At 49.9% G+C, this 21,084-nt stretch overlaps 5 protein-coding genes across 5 annotated transcripts; 2 read left to right on the forward strand and 3 right to left on the reverse strand.

Moving 5' to 3' along the window:
• Positions 1-500: 500 nt before the first annotated feature.
• GLOTRDRAFT_133159 (uncharacterized protein) lies at positions 501-1,466 on the reverse strand (the record flags this gene model as incomplete). The annotated part of the gene is made up of 1 exon (XM_007872081.1): positions 501-1,466. One exon carries the CDS (start codon positions 1,464-1,466, stop codon positions 501-503), a length of 966 nt encoding a protein of 321 aa, XP_007870272.1.
• A 328-nt stretch (positions 1,467-1,794) lies between these two features.
• GLOTRDRAFT_14576 (uncharacterized protein) lies at positions 1,795-1,974 on the reverse strand (the record flags this gene model as incomplete). Its single annotated transcript, XM_007871945.1, has 1 exon — positions 1,795-1,974. A coding segment is annotated over one exon (180 nt), but the record flags the coding sequence as incomplete, so codon positions are not given.
• A 2,894-nt stretch (positions 1,975-4,868) lies between these two features.
• On the reverse strand, positions 4,869-6,131 carry GLOTRDRAFT_133160 (uncharacterized protein; the record flags this gene model as incomplete). Its single annotated transcript, XM_007872082.1, has 1 exon — positions 4,869-6,131. One exon carries the CDS (start codon positions 6,129-6,131, stop codon positions 4,869-4,871), a length of 1,263 nt encoding a protein of 420 aa, XP_007870273.1.
• Positions 6,132-10,375: 4,244 nt separating this feature from the next.
• On the forward strand, positions 10,376-10,705 carry GLOTRDRAFT_26774 (uncharacterized protein; the record flags this gene model as incomplete). Its single annotated transcript, XM_007871958.1, has 1 exon — positions 10,376-10,705. A coding segment is annotated over one exon (330 nt), but the record flags the coding sequence as incomplete, so codon positions are not given.
• A 6,560-nt stretch (positions 10,706-17,265) lies between these two features.
• On the forward strand, positions 17,266-18,745 carry GLOTRDRAFT_9110 (Sodium/hydrogen exchanger; the record flags this gene model as incomplete). Its single annotated transcript, XM_007871943.1, has 5 exons — positions 17,266-17,341; positions 17,397-18,152; positions 18,202-18,302; positions 18,357-18,544; positions 18,601-18,745. Coding segments are annotated over 5 exons (1,266 nt in total), but the record flags the coding sequence as incomplete, so codon positions are not given.
• Positions 18,746-21,084: the final 2,339 nt, after the last annotated feature.

Here is a 21,084-nt window from a genome sequence, read left to right on the forward strand (position 1 = left end):
CATTTTCAAGTCGTTGCTATAGTTACTTTTGTTTCTTGTTCTCTCACCCTATTGTCTTCATATTCAAACTCATCTGGGGATTTGAAGAGGAGCTTGAATTGGAAAGGTATAAAAGGGAGAGAAATTTGGGTAGCTACAAGAGACAGTATCATTCAGAATCAGCACGACTCAGTATCAGTCAGTAGCACTACTGGTAGCCGTACCAGTCTTGCAATCGATTTATCTCTTACTTGGATTTCTACGACGACTCTCTACATTGAGGGGGAAATTCCTAGTCTGAGACACACCTGTTGAAGTCTATACGTTTGACTTCAATATCTTTACTCTTATACACATCCTCTGCTAGACTCTGGTAGTCAGCTTTCATTTTTTTCTTTGCTGATAGTTCGAACAACTCAGAATCAGTCTCTCAATCGAACAAAAGGGAACTGCTCAATTAACGATATATCCAGCATTCTCTTGGTATTTGTTTCCTAGTCTACCTAGCAGGTTCTGGGTATTTAAAATCTAGGCAGCAAAACTAACCGACACCGTCCCGACGCAATGAAGTGCAAGGTCGCATTAATGAACGCATCCGTGTCCTCGAGCTTCCCTCCGGCGTGCTGCAAATAATGCCACCAGCGTGTGCACGATGCGAGGGTGTCGGTCTGACCCTTCTGGAACCCTTGGGGCGCCATCTCCGGCCGTCTTTTGACGAGCTCGATGAAGGCGGCAGTGGTAGGGGCCTCGTAGAATGAGCTCGGCGTGATCGCGACGGCCTGGTCACTTGCCGCCGCCGCTATAGCTGGCTGGTCAGCGCTCGAGGCCGGCGGCGCAGTGGGCATAGTCTTCGCGCCCTCGGTGGTCGCGGTGCTCAGAGTAGGCAGGGCTACATGCTCGCTGCTCGATCCCCAAGTAGCCCTCGTCTCATTCGTCCCTGTCCCTCCCCCCTTGGACTGCTCAGGCCAGTCTCGGCCTGCAGACCATGCCATAAGCACCGCAGCTCGACCCCAGCCCGAGTCAGACAACGACGCGGCCGTCGCGGCGCGTTGCTCAGGCGCAGGAGACTCCTGTTGTCCCGGCGTCCAGAGTCGTCGATCCTCCGGCGGGTTGGAGACTGGCCGCCTGTCGCGGTCGTCCCTTGCGTCCGAAGGTTGAAGAGATGAGGACGTACGTTTGGGCGGATGCTCAGGCTCGTTGAATCCCCCATCGGGCTCACGAAACCTCTTCCCTCCTGAGTTCCTGCGGGGGCCGCTATTCGAGTTGTGTCCCTCCTCGCAGCACTGAATATCTTGGTGCTGGGTATTGTACTGATAGCGGCGCCGGCATAGGTGGATCGAGTGACAAGCCTCTTCGAGGTCGCCGCGCGTGTTTTCAAGCGTGACAAACTGAATATAATTGGTCTCCTCGAGCTGGGCGATGTGCTGATGGCAAGCCTCCAAAGTAGTCGGGAGGTTGGCGCCTCGGTTAATGATAGCGGCGGGCATAGGGTTACGGTGACACATGATAGCAAGGTGTTGAGCAGCAAGCAAAAGGTCGGCATTCGAGTTCAAGTGACTTTGAACTCCGCTTCGTATCCCGCCACGCTATTGTTCGTGCGCTGGCGGGAGTTGCCGATTAGCGCTGACGAGTAGGCGCTCATTAGTCAGCGACGTGAGCGCCTTTCGCCGGCGCCTTTCCGGGGTAACTCCTCGGGCCGTTTGACGCCTTGTAGCTCCAAATAATGATCTAGTGCCTCGAGCTCATTGCAAGAGGATAATGGCTCCCATGTGGCCTCTCCTATTTGCCATTGTACAAGTAGCTGTAGCGCATTTTTATTCCATCGATGAGCCATTCAACGTCTTTCGGCTCTCCGAAGTCATATGCAGTGTAGGATTCGCAATGCGGGAATAGATTATTGTCGTTCCCTTCATGTTGTCTAAGCCTGCTCACATGACATGTAGGGTGAATACGTCTCTTCGCCAGTTCGGGCGGTAATTTAAGTTTGTAGGTAGACTTAGTGGGGTCGCTCTCCTCAACTTCATAAGGACCAATGAATCGGGGCATCAACGTCTGAGCCCGACCCTTAGGTAAATTAAGATTCTCCATGGACAGATACACTAGATCGCCTGGGGTAATTGCCTCATCAGGTCGACATCGTTGATTGGCGTAATGAGATTGAATAACACGACTCTCAATGATTGCATCGTGCGTGTGCGCTAAGTTCAACAGAGCGCGTTCGGCAAATTGTCGAACGCCTGGCATGACTGGCTCAGGGTCCAATGTAGTGGCAATATGCGGCATAGTTCCATAGTTCAATTCAAATGGGGCGTATCCAGTGCTCTTTGCGAATTCAACCATGGGGATTTTCTCAACCCAGTCGGTTTGGCTCGCATTAACTAACACACGTAAGATCTGAGACACCATTTGTATAGATTGTTCGGAAGCTCCGTCGGTTTGAGGGTGGAATGCTGTAGACATTAATAACCCAGTGCCTAGAAGCTTATGCAATTCTGGCCAGAACTTCTCCGTGAATTTAGAGTCGTGATCTGATACGATAGTATCAGGCATCTTGTGAAGCCGAACTATGCGGTCATAATATAGCCAAGCTACGTCCGATGCTTTGGCAGTGGTCCTCATAGGAATCAGATGTATCATGGATGTTAGTCGGCATATCACGACCCATAGGTAATCATATCCTTCAACCGGCGGGAAAGGTCCAACAAAGTCCATACCGATTGATCCCCATGGGCGAGTAGGTATCGGCATAGAATGTAGTAGTCCCATGGGTTGCTTAGGTGAGTCCTTTGTGGTCTGACAAGTACCACACGATGCACAGTATCATTCAACTTGGTCTCCCATCTTGGGCCACCAGTACCAATGATGTACGTATGCGAATGTTTGATCAGCGCCTAAGTGTCCGATTGTCTTATGACATTGGCCTAACACGATTTCATTGATATGACGCTTCTCAAATTTGACGCGAGGGATACATAGCGCGAATGTAGAGTCAGGCAGATTGCGCCATATGTACCCGTTCTTGAATACGAATGCTTTTTGGGCAGTATTCTTATTCAATTTCGAGAAAAATTCATCCTCAGCATATCCATTTGAGATAGCTGTCATTATGCAACGATCACCTTCGATTACCTCGTGAGGTGATTTACGACTTGCTATTGATTTGGCGATAGTAGGGTCGTCATCGTCGTCATTGGCGCGTGCATCATCAGAAAGTATCTTAGATTCCTTAGGCGGCTTGACCTTAGTGACTGCAGATTGAACCATCTCCTCAGCTTCCTTGCGTCGAGATTCCTGAGTCACTAAGTCTCTAAGACGCTGTGATCATCTCGGCAATGGGCCTCCTGTTAACTCAGGACCAACGGTGGCAGCTCTAAGTTCTTCAAGCCGAACGGGAGGCAAATCTTCTCCATTTGGATCAAGACGCCTGTCTGCAGCAACATATTCATCCTCAGGTTGCAAATCATTGACATTATCGCTTTCGTAGTAACACGAAAAGCAGTCAGCCACTTTGTTTGATTTGCCCTGAACATAATGGATAGTGTAGTCGAATCGACTTAAGTACTCCATCCATCTAGTCAAGGCCTAGGAACCACTGTACTTCATTGAAGTTATGAGGCGTTCTCCATTCACGTATGCGCACCATCTTGTCTGAGTCCAATGAAGTCCACGATCATCAATTACATGACCAAGACAGTCCATTCGCTTCGAATAGAGGTTGCACTTAGTTTTACTCAAGTACAATTGATACTGCCTGAGATGATCAAATACCATTCCTAAGTGTTTTTCATGATCCTCAATAGAGTCCGAAAATACGAAGATATCGTCCAGATAGACATGTACAAACACTCCAATGAATTCACGAAATATGAATGTCATAAGTCATTGGAATGTAGCCGGCGCATTTGTATCGCCTTGCTGCATAACGTAGCTGAGAAAAGTACTGTAGATAGTGGCGAATGCCGTTTTCCATACGTCCTTTGGCTCGACTCGGATTTGTTCATAAGCGTCCGACATGTCAATTTCGAGCGGAATTTAGCCTTCGCAGCATCCATACGAATCTGATCTTGGTCTGGAAATGGTGTTATGTCATGCAGCGTGTTGTCATTATGCTGTCTGCAATCCACCACTGTCCTCAAACGACCATCGGTCTTTGGAATGCATAGAAGAGGAGCAGCTTGGCTGACTGTAACATCTTTCCACCAGTTCGCAGATTTATACTGTTCGATCTTGGCTAAAAGAAACGGTCGCATCGACTCCGGACAACGAGGCAGATGATAATTATATTGAGCATTATCATCCTTGAGAGGAATGTGGTGATTGATAGGCCGCAATGGGGGTAGTCTCAATGGAATATCTCCCATTAGATCTTTACACCGCTCCAACCATTCTTCTCTAAGTCGTGGAATGTCTTCTTCAGTGAAATCACCATGCTCATGAGCATGCCGAATACATTCCTCGAATGTGTCCAATATTGACTCATTAATTCCAAACGGGTCTTCATTGCCGTACTTGTCTCGAGGACCATCATATGATGAGTGAAGTGTAGGCGCGAAATCCATACCCAACGATGGTATTTTCTGATTCACGTCGCCCATCCATTTGCTGGATTGCCTGACTGGGACCCTTCGTCGAGTTTTCTGTGTCTCTGCGTCTGGTGTAGGAGGATCCTTAGGCTGAGATTTGTCCTCAATAGGTCCTTTAGTATTACCGATACCAGGTTGATTACCATATAACGAATCATTAGTATTTGGTTGATTTAAGTCATCCTCAACTAATTCCAGTAATGGTCCAGACGAGTATTGACGAGGCCTTGTGAATTCCTCATCTGGCACTTCCTCAATAGTTACTCGCCGTTTTGGCCGCGGTGCGACTGTCGCTGCGCCAGGGATTCATTCTGGTTTATTGGATTGATCCGCCTTGGCAGGCTTCCTGCTCTTTATACGATTCGTATGCACCTGTCCCTCCCCCTTTGGAGGTGAGGGAACGATCTTCCCGAATACCGATAACGTATTATCCTTGAAGTTCATAATTGTATGGCTTGCGCGCAAAAACGGTGTGCCGATTACAATATCATAGCGGTCGATATTAGCCACGTCAAAATAGTGATCAATGGAGTGACCGCCAATCGAAAGCTTTAAATGAGCACCATAGTTGACCTTCGAGCAACTACCCACAGTGCCGAGCTGAAGGGATGTGGGGTTATTCAGCTCAAAACACATGATATTCGCAATACACGCAAAGTCTGGGCTAATGCAGTCAAGCATGCTGCCCGAATCAAACAATGCATGGGCCATGATACCATTGATGTGGATGTAGCCAGTCATGCATTGATGCTCTGAATTTGTTCGTGTTGGGCGATTGCCTGGCATATCACGTAACACCAATTGGCTACGTACTGGCACTAAGTCGCCATCAACGGGGGTAGTGATCGCAGAAGTTGTAGGTGTCTTAACTTCTTCAATGGCCAAGATATACGGCGGAACATCCTGGGATTCGAACTCCTGGATGTGCGCTCGTAACCTTAAGATATCGTCTTTAAGGGTGTTGCATATCCCGAGTTTCTGTAGCAGTGCACGGTTATCCATAGTCAGTTGATCATTCTCCCGGCCAAGTGCTTCATTAGATTTCCGTAATAACTGGTTCTCAAACTCGAGATCATCTATTTGGCGCTGAAGATCACTAACCAGTGGTGGCACTGGACCAACCGACATCTCATATTCGTTGGATGATGGATCATCTCCAACGAATACTGTATGCGCTGTCTTGTCATCCGAGTCCGGGGTACTAGATCCGACTCCTTGAGTAGATAACTCAGGATAGTGATCTGCCCATGCATTATGACCCGATGATAATATCTCCTCATCCGATAGATCACGGATGGCGGTAAGATACTCATAAGGGCTTTCGCCACCATCCAACAGTATAAAGTCGGCGATGTTGGCCTCATCATCATCGTAGTGCATGAGCCCAACTCTGTCGTCAGGTTCAGGCTCGTCGTTGTCATATTGGTCACCATCATATTCCTGATTGTAGAAGTCGTACTCATCCTCCTCGAGGGGTTCAGCTAACCCATCACCTTCCAGTGCTTCATACTCATCTTCCATTTCAGGTTGGACGGTCTCTGCAACATCTTCGCCCTGATTGTCATCCATGGCTCTCATACACTCTTTTGGTCAAGTAGGACAATCTTTGCTGGAGTGTCCTTTCTGACCACAGCGGAAACATGAGTCTGTACTCGTCGCTTGACGAGTAGGGCCACTAGTCGCTCCTCGTGGAGCATCTTTATGATCCTGATTAGGTCATTGAGGAGCCGGAGTAGTTCGACGAGGAATGAAGCGACTGTTTTCAGCTGGAGCTGGTTGTCGAGGACGCTGGAAGTTTCATTGAGGACGAGACCATCGTGCATTATCACCCGTCCGCTGTTGCTGCCCAGTTCCCGACATATTTGGGGATTGGGGTGTTGGCTGAGCGACTTGTGTTGGCTTCGCTCGCTGGTGAGCATTGGACCGAGTAGGTGCGGGTGGTCGAGATCCTCGATGCACACTGCTAGCATTGAATGTAGACTTCTCATAGTTGCTAGCTTTTTCCAGGGCCTCTATGTGCTCGACTCCTGTAGTCAATGGACTCTCCTCGGGAGTCAGCAGTCGAACATATAAGCAGTCATAGTGGATCCAGTCGGGGATACTGTCAAATATACATTTCTTCATGTCATACTCATGGGGCTTGGCAGCTCGTCTGCGTCCCCAGTACTCGAGTTCATTTACCATGCACTGAATGCCATGCTTCATTGAATATGTAATCCGTTCATACATGTTGTCAGCCTCCCTGGAAGTGGCTACATAGAGGTGGCGACGGATTAGTCCCACTATGACTTCAGGGAAAGTCCATTCGTCTTTCTCTCGGTTGTAATCCTGGACTTCCTGATAGAACCATTCGGCGGCATTGCCTTAAAAATATTTAGATACGAGTAAGACATGCTGGCGATCATAGTTATCATGCCCTATGCCCATAAGGTCGAAGTCTGTCAATATGTCTGACAGCCACTTTTCAAAGAAACATATATCCGCCCTGCCATCATATAACCTTTTGGTGGCTGGCTTAAAGTTTCATGTCTCCGGAGTATAGGGTGCAGCCCTTCGACGCGCACTACGTATCATCATCAATGCTTTCTCTACTAGTTCGTCCTCGTACTTGTGCGCGGGAGTAGCTGCTCGCTGCCAATTATGGCGCCCAATGTTCCTGGGATTGACGTCGTCATCTCCATCATCATCAGGGGGGTCATCCCCAGGAGGGTTTCCACCTCCTCCTGGTGGATCTCCTCCGCCCCCTCCACCTCCTGCACCTGTAGGTACTACCACAGCGACTCGTCGTTGACGTCGGCCTGGGTCAGGGGGGTCTTCTGGGCCTCCTCCACCTCCGCCTCCGCCTCCACCTCTGCCACCACCGCCAGAGCCATTTGAGGTTGCCCTACAGGTCTTCGGTCTGGTGGATGTGATCTACAGCCATTATCTGGAGGTAAGTGAGGTGGGCAGTCTCGATGGTCACCATTACCTCATCCCTGACGATCATCATCACCGTCGTCGGACGGGTCGCCACCGGGGTTGCCGCAATTGGCACCTCGCGCAGCACGTAAGTATGGTATGAGTGCAGTGGGCTGAGACGTATTACTTTGATGTATGCCATGAGTCTGATCGAGGTAAATCGTACTGCTGTTGATCTCATTTCCGCGAGCCACAGTCCTAATGGCCTGAGGCTCATTAGTGTAGCCTGTCGCCGCAACGGTTCAACACATGTTCACGTCCTGAGGAGAAGTTGAGTGGACGCTGGCCTGACTAGCTTCTCGTGTCACGTTGCAACAATTTTGGTTCGACGTAAGTGTTTGCGTCGAGGAAGGCACTTCTGGAGATACTCCCTCCAGCTTCAGGGGACGGGTATGGTTGGGGCTTGAACCTATGTTCCGTCCACTCTGAGCAGCATCATAATTGACAGTGAATTTGTTGGGCCGCACTCTGTGCTGGCTCCGATCGCGCTGTCCATTTCTGGGTGTTGGCTGATTGGGAGGGTTGGTCAGCCGTTGTACGGCCGCCACCCTACCATCAAACGTAGCTTGATCCTCATTTGGTTGACGAGGAGCAAATAGTTTACCAATGGATTGCTGAATAACAGGATCTGTTTGCCAGTCCAATACCATGCCCGTATCGCCGATGTATTGCGTCCACTCTGCCGGGCCCAGATGGCCAATCCCACTTTGCTGAGTTGGGATTTGGTCCATAGGTGTTAGGCTCGTAACCACCCTCTACAACAGATTGAGGCAGAATCTATGTTTTAGAGGCTGGTGCATTTGGCATGGGAATCCAGTATATGCGTCGTTATCTTCCTGCCGCAGCCCTGCCGTTGCTGCCGACGTCCGCCGAACCCTGCTGAAGTCTGCCGAATGCGCCTTTCGTAGTCGAGTAAGAACCCTGGTAGTCCAATACAACTAGCTTTATAGTGTCATTAGAAATGTTGTAGTCGGACTACAAGTCGCGCCCGCTGTGAAGTCTCTCACTCCTTGCCGCTCCCTCGTCCAACGCTCATTAGATGTTTGGATACAATATGCTCCTATAATCATGGACAAGATTAATGCCATAGATGTCTACCTTCGGGCCCTTGGAAAACGAACTCCGGACTGATTTTTCTGTATATTACTTAGACCTTACCGAAGGGTCTACCTGCGCTCTCCGATGATTTCCTGGCGCAGCTATCATGGCAAGAGAAACTTTCCACCGCAGTGATAGGTCTGCGATGTTTGTTTGACATGTCTGTGTGGCGGTGAGTTGTACGGCACGGGAAGGCTGCAGGAATTCGTCTCTGGGACGCGCTAAGTCTTGAGATCTTGCGGACTACAAAACTCGTTCTAGTCAGATTCCGATCAACTTGAGGGCAGGGCGAAAATTCAACTCAGACAAACTCAGCTGCCAAAATGTAAGCAGCCGGTCGGCGAATTAGAGTTAACGACGCGTATACTGGATTCCCACGCCAAATGTACCAGCCTGTCTACCGATATTCTGCCCTCAATAGCGGTACGACAGGGTGGTCACGAGCCTACATAGGTGTATTCATTGGAGCAGGCGGGGGCTCTGCTCCTCGGCGTGAGCCTTGCTCATCTGCCGGGATGGCTCCTCCTGTCCTCGCTGCAATACTATATTCTGGAGCAACGTTGGCGTTCCCTGTGCCAGTTTGTCCGGTCACAGGGAAGTATCGAACGAACCCGGCATTTTTCCAAAGGGCGCTCGTATACGGGTGGATGCGCTCGGTGCGATAGTCCCCGGTCGGCGGGGGATGCGGTAGTCCTGGCAGTCCGAATGGCGGCTGTTGAGCTGCTATTGGGATGGGGGTCGGCTCCGCAATAGGTATTTGCACCGGGTTGACTTGCGCATCAACATTTTGCTGAACGTCAGGGCGAGTATCGGGTGGACTAGGTATAGCCTGTGATGACGGGTTCGATTTGTGCGACGGACGTGGGGTGGCAGGTCGTACTCTCTGCGGATGTGTTGTAGCGCGTCTAGCGATCAGAGACCTCATCTCGAGCTCGCGTTTTACACATCAAGCCTCCATATGATCGAGGTTAGCCGTGAGCGAGTTAACGGCCTCCGCACCTTTAAGCATAGTCCGTCGTACACGGTCCCCTTCGTCCATATTAATCTCCCGGTTCCTACTCGCAGCCTCAGTTCGAACTGTATCCCTAAACCAGTCCAACTCCTCTTCCAGTTGTTCAACGATTGCCGATATCTCCTCGTAGGAATTCGAGGTCAGTGCCTGCATTGACAGTTGGTGGATGATCCTGTCAGTTCGGTCTGCAGCTTCCTCTATGCGGCTAGCTGGCCAAACACCGGATGCACCTCGCCGATTCGGCCTTGCTGGCATGAATCGTGCTGGGGTCGATGAAGGGCGGAACAGTAATCGCGCCGCTTGACCATCAATGAATGTCGGCGGGTCTGGGGATGCGTTCGAGTCCATAGAATAGTGTTTTTGTTCGATTTTTGAGTAATAGATGGTATCTGTGTACCTATGCAATAAGTCGCAAACAAACAGTAGTTTTTTGAACGTGGTGAGCATTTAAAAAAGTGTAGAATCTCCGTAGTCTACAGGATAGAGCCGAGCACACAGTCTCGGAGTACATCAGCTGGTCGCGCCCTGCTCCGCCAATCTTGCCATGTCAGGCAGTGCCCGAGAGTGCATCATAATGTCCATCTCCCCAGGTGCCAGAGGGTCATACACGGCCTAGTGAATATCTTTGATCTCGCTGTCCGGCTTGCTTTGGGGGCATTACCACCCATGATGAATCGTTCCAGTACGTGCAATATATCCTTTAATACTAGAAACAGCAAACTGAGCAATACCTCTGTACAGTGTGGAGTACATTGTCGAGATGGATGCTTGCTTCTCGCAAAAGCGGCGCAAAGCTCCGCGGGATCCTGAGAATGTGCATCCGGACACGGTCTGGCTTTCGGAGGCTAAGGTCAAGACCATGGAAGAGGAAGTATTGCGCCGGCGTACGCAGCGGTCAAGGGCACCCCCCCAAGGCGCTCCTGGTCCCGACAAAGATGGTTTTGAGGGGTCGCTGAAGGTTCCGAAGTCTGCTCTCGATGAGTGCAAAAACACCTTTACAGCTGCTGACGAGAAGCGGCAGAAAGCAAGCACCCAGCTCTTTGACGATACCGGAATCATGGCGCTCAACTGCCGCCACAATATTGTGCTATGGATGGTTAACATGCACACCACTGGAGAGCGGCAGTTTTATGCGCTCGCTCTGCTGAAGGAACTCTTCGATAATCTTCCGACACATCCGTGTTGGCTTGCTATACGACATCACGTGTGCTCTGCACCGAAGTTGTATAAAGTTTGGCTTCTTGGAAAATTATATTGACAGGTTACCCTTCGCGATCTCAGTATTCCACGCGTATGGGCACCAGTGGCCCTGTCAATTTGTATACCATCCCTGCAAGTGTGACGGCTTCGGGCTTTTGGCTGGGGAAGGCTGTGAACGTCTCTGGCTTTCCCTTATGCGACTAGTTCCATGCCTGCGTGCATCCGGAGTGAGTTGAATTCATATTTCTACTATTCGCCTGGTTTAACAGTTCCATTCAAGTACTACCATCCATTATACGTACTAGATGCCTAAGTCCATTACCGGGATACAAAGCTTCGAATGGAACTTGGAAAGTGGCTTGCGGGGCACACGGCACAGAGTCAACTCAAGCGCATTGAGGCTACCAGTATACTTGAGCCGTGTGGTATTGCCGAAGAAACATTATGTTGTGAGTGGCAGGCTCAGGTGCAAGCTCAGACACTACCTCTACCCCGTGAGTAGTTTGTTACTCTTTCAAAGCCTCATCTGAATCTTACTTTCATGAGGGTACAGGCCGTTCGAAGAACAAAGCTAAGGTGGCTATTGAAGATATTATGCGACACCGCACACGAATTCAAACACTTTCCGACAAGATCCCCCCTGCCTGGGTGGACTGGGCTGGTCCTCCGAGGCGTATGGAGCGGTTGTAGGGGCTTTCGGGGCTGATGAATACACCGCTGCCTGTTTTTGCATTCGCTTTGCCCCTGTGGATGCAGTGGCCATTGGTATGGACCGTCTGTTATGATTTTGTCATGCTTATCTCATTCTATTTCCATTCCGAGCATTGCTATTGGACAGTACCTTTCTCTGACTAGACCTTCCCATGGACGCTATCTTCTTTTCACATGTTATCTCCCTTGACTCACCTTCTACCAATGGGCGCCCTTGTATTTCTCATTTCTCCGAGTTATGTTCTCACAGGATGGCTTACGCGTCCTTTCTTATTGTTCTCTTCTTTGGGTAATAACCCCTATACCAGTTACTATATATACTGTAGGAAAACCCATGTATTCCTTAGTTCAACCTCCTGTTGAATACAGCGATTACCTGGACTCTTGACTTGACCATTGGCATTGGCCCGGCCAGACCTACCTTTCAGTACGCTTACTGAGGTAGTGACGACATAACTGTTGGCACGTGGCCCAGTTATCTCAAGACGACTAGTTAGGACATCGCTTCCTAACATGGTGCAGCAATGAGCTTGTGGGCTGTCTCAGGTGACCCCAGCTGCTCAGAGCAACACCCGTGAACGCCCTGGCACCCCCCATCCATCCTGACATCGCAATGTGGATGCACTTCCTTACCATGAGCATGGGCAGCCTCTCACTCACCATGGCTCCGAAGATGTCCCCGCACCTTGCTAGTCCCCCGCATCCACTGCGAAGATGCGCACCTGTCCCGAAATGATCGCCATCGAGACAACACATGTAGTGAAGAAGCAGAAGATGACAATGTCAGGCCGTGGTTCTCGTGGCCGCTTGACTGGCGGCAATTTCTCTATGCTTGAGCAGTCGCTCCTTGTTGTCGTTCAGCGCCATTATCAGAGCCTTATAGCTACAGACTGGCCATACCCAGACCTCACAGAGGTGACAACATATGCCAAGGATGCCTGGGTGAAGGCTTGCTCAGGCAAGAATGTGTCTGTGGCATTGACAGATGGCCTCAGTACATTGGTGCATCATACAGTGTCTTCTCAGCTCTAGATGATCTAACCACATCTAGATAATGGCACGGGGTGACAGTTGCGTGGCAAAGTCAAGAGCAAGTGCCGCACCCTTGTGCCGGTCCTTTACAAGTTGTACAATGCGACTCAGAAGGCGGATCCACGAGAGACGTGTGACAAAGTGGCAGTGCTACTGCAGGGCAATTCATTCATTTTCAAGGTAAGGAGACCTCTGCTACAATGAAAATGCTTACAAAATTTGTAGGATCCGGTGACACAGGAGGGTGCATACATGCACCCTATCATTCAGTCAGTGATTAATGAAACATGGTATGCGAACCGTACAGATGAAGGAAATCATGTACGCGGAGTACTTCGAGTCCATGGTCACCATGGAGCGATGTGGAGAGTGCGCGCGCAAAGGGATACCGCTCATGACTATAGCCCTGGTGCTGATGGCGGTAAGTCCTAACTTTTTGCCTGTGGCCTGCACTAACTGGTTGCATAGGTTCAATGTGCTCTCAACGAATGGATAACCGGTCAATGCACGGACATCCAATTTATGGAATCGGCCGATGCACAGCTTACCGCCCTTGAGACCTTCGACTTCAAGACCAAAGATCTAGATGTCGTCGCCAGGATCCAAGTAAACTTGCTGAAACATGCACAGTGAGTCATTATCTTGCTTTGAGGTGCACGTGATTTGCTGAGCTTCTTTCATAGGAGTTGCGCGAAGGTACCGGAGACAAATGAAGGTGATGCACGCCTACTTGTCAACAATGACTACGCAGCGGCAAGGAGGGAGCGGGAGCTGCACAGGGTAGAATATGACAGCGAATGAAGCATCCGGTAGATTACTGCTAGAGACCAATTTATTATATGAATGTTATATGATTGAACCCTTCTATGACTGAACTATGCCTGACTATGCGGCCTATACTCCACCATCTATGTGACTATATGACCTATTTGCCTCTACCTTTGAGCCATATAAGACCTCTCATATATCCTTGCAGTTTATAGTGACCTATGGGGAGGGGGGGAAACCAAAAGACCACTCTGCCCTCTGTAACCTACATTGACCTATGCTGGCTTCCGCGTGTTTACTGATGTGAAGCACTACTCAACGCATCCCAAATAATTGGCTTTGACACGCGTCTCCAATAGTAAAAATGTCACACTTGGAATTGACTTAGCCAAACATCGAAATAATTGGTTCTGCCACTTCCCTCCGGTCGAAATAAGTGGCTACTCCATTTCATCGGCATTCTTTGCACAATTTATTGCATCAGGAAAAACCTCCCGTCAGGATTAGAGCTTATTAGGGACTAACGGAATCTAAACGGAGTAACTCGGCTTATAATATCGAACATTCATTTTCAGGTAGTAAACCCAGAAAACACGTAAATACTTCCCTGAAAGCACGAAGTTCGGTTACATCCATGGAAGTGGTCACAAACGGTCGTTTTCACGTGCCCATAGCGTGGGACGCGTCTGATGCATTCTGTTGATCATCGGATATTAAAGCTCCGACCAGCTGGTTATCTCGTGTGTTTCCCCCTCACCTCTTGTGCGTCATGGACACCCCCTCGTGGCGTCCTCTTTCGACAATTCTCCTGCTTGAGGTCTGAGCTGGAGTGGCACCGAGAGGGATGCTAGCTGGCATGTCAGCCGTCGCACTAGGGACATAGACACTTTCACACCTGACGCCGAGACGATTTACTGTGATTGCTTCAAAAAGAATGGGAGAGCACTGCCATATGTCATTTATATAATCTATGCTGTTGTCGATCTCACTGCCATTGACTGAAGGTGATCATTGAAATGCCGGATAGTGACATGTCCGCCTCTTACACTACAGTGCCTTGCATAAGAAGTGAATCTGATCATAGGAAAGTTTACGGTCTTAATCGGATTACATAAGCAACCCCCGCCACCGCTGCAAGTCAAGCTCGGGAGGCGGGCAGATGCAGCCTCCTCCATGAGGGTACGGTAGAGTGAAAAATTCGGAATAAAATTTTGTTGAACTATAGTACATGTGCAGCTATGGTACAGTGCAGCAAAGTAAGGAATAAAGACCAGGAGCAAGCAAGTAGGTCAGCTAAAGCTCAGGGCAAGCCACAGATCTGGGTGCCGAGTGGACTGTGATGCCGCAGTTGGGACTGTGAATTTCCCGACCCGAACCTAGCTGAGGAGGGGGTCGATTTTGGCGCGCGCCTGCGCCAAATCGCGCCACGACGCGATTTCCGCTGGCGAAATTCACAGTCCATAGCCTTGGCATTTACAGTCCCTCGGGTAGATATCTGGTTACCTCACCCGCGCGTTCGCAGAGTTCCCGAGCACCTGATGTGCTTTTTTAACCCTCAAATATTACTAACAATAGCATAGATTATATTTGCAAGTATATACAATTTTTGAAGCACGGGAGGCGTGTATCTGGCCCTCCAGCAGGCCGGGATGGACGGGGAATGGAGAGGCCGGGGTCCCAAATGGCGTGGGAACTGGGACTGTAATGGACTGTGGCTCCCCCGCCACAGGACCGTAGATCTCACGGAAGAAGCTGAACATTGCATTTCCGCGCTCATTGTTTGTTCGCGCCAAATATACCCTTTTCGGGTATCGGCAAATGCGCGGCAAAGGAGTCGTCGAAAGGGAGAGTGATTGGACATACAGCTGGGGGCAAGATATATGCATTCTGTCCGTACTGTAGTTATACAAAGGACATATCATGCATTTTCTGAAGCCTTTCGAGCCCCCTTGAGGTGTCTGCGATTCCCTGCCTAGCCAAGGGGTCCCGCGAGAGGTCTTCCGAAGTTACCCAAAAAGGGCATATTTGGCGCGGACAAACAACGCGCGCGGAAATGCAATGTTCAGTTTCTTATGCAAGGCACTGTAGTGCTAAAGTCAGGCTATTACTCCTTATTCTGGCAGGAGGTTTTTCCTGATGTGCGGGTTCCCTTCCCACAGTGTATGTACTTGACCAGTGCCAGTGCACCAGGAAGAGCCATGCCTGTCCTCACACTCGGCATGCATCTACTGGGCCTGCAGTACCACAGTGTCAGAAGTGCGTTATGCATCAAGTTGCAGGCTGGTCTGTGAAAGGATGACGTGCTGCCAAACTACCGGTATCCGACTTGCCCGACGGTACTGAGCGTTTGCGTTGTCCGTCACGAATACATCTACCAGAATCTGATTCTCAAGGTATATTGCCACTGGCAAGGTTGTTTAGCTCCTTGGGTATTGAGCACTGTCCTGCGCCGTGCGCGTGTGAAGGAGCTCTAGGGTCTCTGCGGAGCTTACCCTCGAGCCAACCTGCCAGCGGGGGCTGTAGCTCTTTCACTGATGGCCAGATTAGTTTCCACCAGATTTCTGATTCTGCATCATGAGCGAGATGACAGCGGGGACCATCTGATGGTACGGAATTTATCTGCTCATGCCTGTAAACATAAGCTGTCGTTCACCACAGGGGCCAACACAATACATCAAGATTTGGAGGGCGTGGGTGGCCCTGCAGTATCCAGATTGGCAGGTACTATACACAGGCCGCGCGCCTGTCTGCTGAGCATCCAGATCGCACCCATACGCCGCGGTGTTCCGCGGCACAAGATGTCGTCAATGAAGGTATTCCTCCGCTATCTCCCGGCTGTGCTTCACCTCGGTGGTGATTACGCACTCGCATCCCTGTCCCGTGGGTGGGATCACAGGAGCGGCATTTCGGTATGTTCTTGCCTCCATCCGGCTTCGCAGCCCTGGTCCGCAATCATCGGAGACTGGTGCACATTTACCAGATGTTGTTTGATCCTCGTGCATTTGGAGCATTACCTTCTCCTTTACCCGTCTAGGTTTGCGCCAGGTTAACTCTGCTCGGTGCTTTGCCACGCGCCCACGCGCCCATGCGCCAAGAGGTCGTCAAAGTTTTACAAGCCGAGAACAAGGGCTTCATGATAGGATAGGATGCAGGACTACTACGAGACACTCGGACTGGACAGGCCCCGCAGCGACAGCCCTTCTTTTTGTGGTGATGCTGCGAGCACAAGAAATCGGATGGTTCTAGTTTCTGCTTGCAGCAATCACTCCATTACGCTCTTTTCCACTTTTGATCTTGGAATAGCGGAAGGCACCGAGCATCAATATCTTGCCCTGCATCCTTCTGATTCCTCACCCGTTTAGCTGTACGAGGCCTAGGTCTGGACTGCTCGAGCACTGCAGGACATAGGCGCATGGAAATTTGACGGTTGACTCCGAAGTTCCGTGGAGACAGTCCCAGTGCTAGTATCGCCCCTCCCGCAATAGCGGAATGGCACCCCCTGCTGTCGTTTGATATCACTTGATAGGGGCGCCACTGACCAATTTCCATATCTCCGGTCAGTGAATCTGCCGCCCGCCTCCGCTCAGACCCTGTTCGTCAGGCGTATAACAGGCCTTCTGATTTCCTGTATGGTGCCACCAACAATTATCGTGGCATCTTTCGAGGGCATAAAATTTGTGTATTGTGGTCCATGGTGCCATTCTATCGCCTTGACACGTTGATGGCATTTCACTGATGCTTTGTTTTTACTGTATGCTTTGCACAGCACATTCCCAATTTATACTCCTACGATGGTGGTGGCATGGCGGACTGCGTCCTTCACTATGTTGACGTTGCGTAACGGTCCCCCCTGGCATCGCCGTTCTACTCCCAACCAGGTCAGACTCCTCTAGTCATGCAATCGCTGGACTCATCGGACATTAGGCAGGCATCCTTTCAGGATCTAATCCTACCCAATACGACCTCAACGATCCTTTCAAGTTATGGGCCATTCAAGTCGGTCAGTCACACCTAATGTCTACTTCCTGCTTTCCTAGCCTTATGTTGTACCGTAGTCGTCATTGTGGTCGTTTCTCGATTATGCTATATGCTATTCTGGCGTATGCGCCAGCCGAGGGTAGTAGCGGAAATCATAGGCGGAATCGTCTTGGGACCCACCGTTATGGGTCGCATTCCACGATTTAGCGCGACGATCTTCCCGCAGGAGTCGATTCCTCTCCTCAATCTATGTGCGACATTAGGCCTCGTCCTCTTCTTGTTCCTCGCTGGGCTAGAGATTGATTTGAAGCTCATCAAGAAACATGCTCGACTGTCAATCGTCATATCTGCGGCGGGATTGATTTCCCCATTCGCCTTCGGCTCGTTGTTGGCTATACCCTTATACCGTGAATTCATAGACCAAACCGTGGATTTTGGCTATTTTCTGCTTTTCACTTGCATTTCAGTGGGGATCACTGCATTCCCCATTCTCTGCAGGATGTTAGCAGAGCTCGACCTGTTTAACACTACTCTTGGATCCGTTGTCCTAGCAGCAGGCGTTGGAAATGATGTCATTGGGTGGATCTTACTCGCCTTGGCTGTGACTCTGGTTAATTCCACCAGTGGCCTTGCCGCGCTGTGGATCGCACTTACCTGCGCCGGTTATACCGTCTTCCTCATGTACCCCGTACGGTGGTTATTCCTATGGATTGGTAGGAAGACGGGTGAGCTGGAGACGGGTGACCTGTCCAGTGTAATGATGACTTGCTCCATCATGATGCTTTTGGTGTCTGCTTTGTTCACCGATATTATAGGCCTGCATGCCATATTTGGTGAGAGTTGCACCCTTATACACAGAACAGAGGACTGACGCCGGAATAGGTGGTTTCCTGTCCGGTTTGGTCGTACCCAGAGAACGGCAATTATCGATAACCGTCATGAAACGCCTTGAACCAGTGGTATGGAATATCTTTCTGCCCGTAGTATGTCAAAGTCATTAGGTTGCGAACCGGACTGATCTAAGCCATCCACTCCAGTATTTTGCTTTATCTGGACTGAAGACGGACCTCGGACTACTGAACGATGGCAAGTCTTGGGGATTTACGTGTGTTGTGTGCTTGATGGCATATATGGGCAAATTCATTGGTTGTGGGATCGCATCAAGATTTCTAGGATTCACTTGGAGAGAATCAAGTGCGATCGGGACATTGATGAGTTGCAAAGGGTATGCACATCAATTGGAATTCATAGTGGCATCGCTCCTCACCGTCGTTGTATCAGGCTGCTAGAATTGATCGTTGTGAACTTAGCACTTCAAGCAAGAATCTTCACGGGCCATGTTTTCGCCATGTTCGTGGTGCATGCTATCGTGCTTACCGTCGTCATCACTCCCCTGACAGGTCTAATATATCCCGCCCGCTTTCGGACTTCCTGGGCTTGCATGCACCGCGAGGCTGATAGCTGTGGCAAATCGGCCTTTCAGAACATGTCTCTTAGATCATGCATAGCCAGGAGCATCGTCACCACTACCCAACTGGAGGATATCGCCATTCTGGGTTTCTGGGCAGGCCTGATTGGATGGCTAAACGTCACAGATGATGTTCCCGATCAAGCTACACTGGGATGTGCAATGCATGCCCTTTATCTTCACAAATGCCACTCAGCCGATTCCCTACAATTCCATGGAGGAGATCGCTTGAGCGAATCAGGGAAGCGTCGAGAATACGAGAACGAGTCTTCGGGAGCCTTTGTGTCGTCCGTTGGAGACATTGGCAAGGCCATGAAGTATCCAATCACTCCGTTTGTGCGAACAGTTCCCTCGGAGGGCCTCAAAGAGGAGTTGGTCCGTCATATGCAGCAGTTCAACAGGCACACGCTTCTCATCCCAGCAGGAGTCTCTACCGGCCTCAGCATTGGTCAGCCTACCCCTCATTCTGAATGGAGAGATCGGCTTTGCCAAGTTGCGCGAGACCTGCCTCAGTACAACACCATTTTCTGCCTCTATAACTCTGCCTCCTTTCAAGCTGCTGAAAGTGACAGCGGTCGATCGTCAGCAGGCTACCACATCGTCCAACTTATGTTGGGAGGATCCCACGCGGGCGGCGCTTCTGCTTTCGTACAACGTCTACGTCAATGTGACACGGTTTCTGTCGCTATTGTATCGCTGAGTTCTCTCGAGAAGCAGAGTGCCATGAACAGTCAGGTGAGCTTGTCTCTGTTTTCTGTGTTATACTCCACCTTATTCTACCCAATACAGAGCGGCAGTAGTCAAGATAACGTAGCAATTGGGCATCAAGCGTCTCCAACTATACGAAACACCATCTCTTGTCTACATGGCAGCGACGCATGTCCTTCGATTTCGTCCTCTAGTCCCGAAGACGCCCTCATGCAAGAACAGCAGAAGGCATTAAATGCGCGGAAGCGTCTAGTCTTCGTTTACGAATTTGACGAATTAAAAGTTGCGACGGACGACAAGTTGGAGTCAGCAGTCGATGGGATATTTCACATAAGAGATATGGGTCGCGGCTGCCTCTCGCCTGTATGGCTTACAGAAAAGTTTCCTGCGGCACCAGTATTCGTCGTTCAGTCCTATACTTAGATCTCCGGTGGCTGCGTTCCCGTGTAGAATGGATGTGGTCACGCTACGATGTTTATGGGAGCGGATGACGCCTTATAGGGCAAATGATTTAGTGAGTCCTGGCCGTAAGTAACGCGAGGAGAGAGGTCGCCCTCGACGGCCCGTGTGGGTACTTCTAGTGAGGGCGTTTCTTCAACTTTCTTGCCCACCCCCGATTCGACGACTGCGTATTGAACTTGACAATGATCACTCAGCATGGAGCAGGAGCCATACGCCTCCTTAAGTATAGCACAGCGTCATCTATACATCTGGTATTTTTAATAACTGATGAAGAGTTATGGAGGCAGCAGCACGCACAGTGCGCCCTACACAGCTCACCTGTATTGGTTGGATGCTGTAGCTACTGGTAAAGCTCGTATGAACGACCCTTGTCATTAGACAGCAGAGCTGCAGGGTTTATATACACAGTGGCCCATAGGCTGACTAAGCTACGTGGAATATCTATAATCCTACTGAGCTCCACCTATGATGTCACTGACCCACATGAGTTCTGTGCCATTGTACAATAATGGAATATACCAGAGTATTCCAGAGGGTTCCGGTATGTTCTGGTACGTTGTAGAACCTGGCCGCTAAGTCAGCGCCTAGTTCAACAATAACCACTGAATACACAAACAAACGAGAAGGCATTCTACGTACGTGAGCACATCGCCCCATCAGGAAACACTGAATGCAATCCTCCCAATAAGTTACGGGACGCAAGTCACGTGCCCCTTTCCACGCATTCGGCACGCGCATCGAAGGCGCCACAACCGCGTCCGACCGCAAATTGAGAGGCGAAAGGCTATTTCAAGGGGCTCCTCATGTGCTATAGGCGGCCCACTGCTATTGTATACACAGTAATAATGTCAGAAATTTGATATCATGATTGTGTCTTATACTACTTGTAGCTGCCACTCCAAGTATGCACTACTTAAATTCTAATAGGGGAGCAGGGTCTTTCATCACTCAGGAAAGAGGCTTTAATAAAGCAAACTTAGTAGGCAAGCTCATATTTATGCCTTGCTGGTGCCAGGGTTCAGACTTCAAATGGTTGAATGTGCGCCACGTAGCAGTGGTTGCTCATTAGACAATGGAATTTCCGGGTGAAAGCATTACCTCATGACAACATTAATATTTAGAGTTTG

Source organism: Gloeophyllum trabeum (genome assembly GCF_000344685.1).
Source record: "Gloeophyllum trabeum ATCC 11539 unplaced genomic scaffold GLOTRscaffold_00016, whole genome shotgun sequence".
Taxonomy (NCBI): Eukaryota; Fungi; Basidiomycota; class Agaricomycetes; order Gloeophyllales; family Gloeophyllaceae; genus Gloeophyllum; species Gloeophyllum trabeum.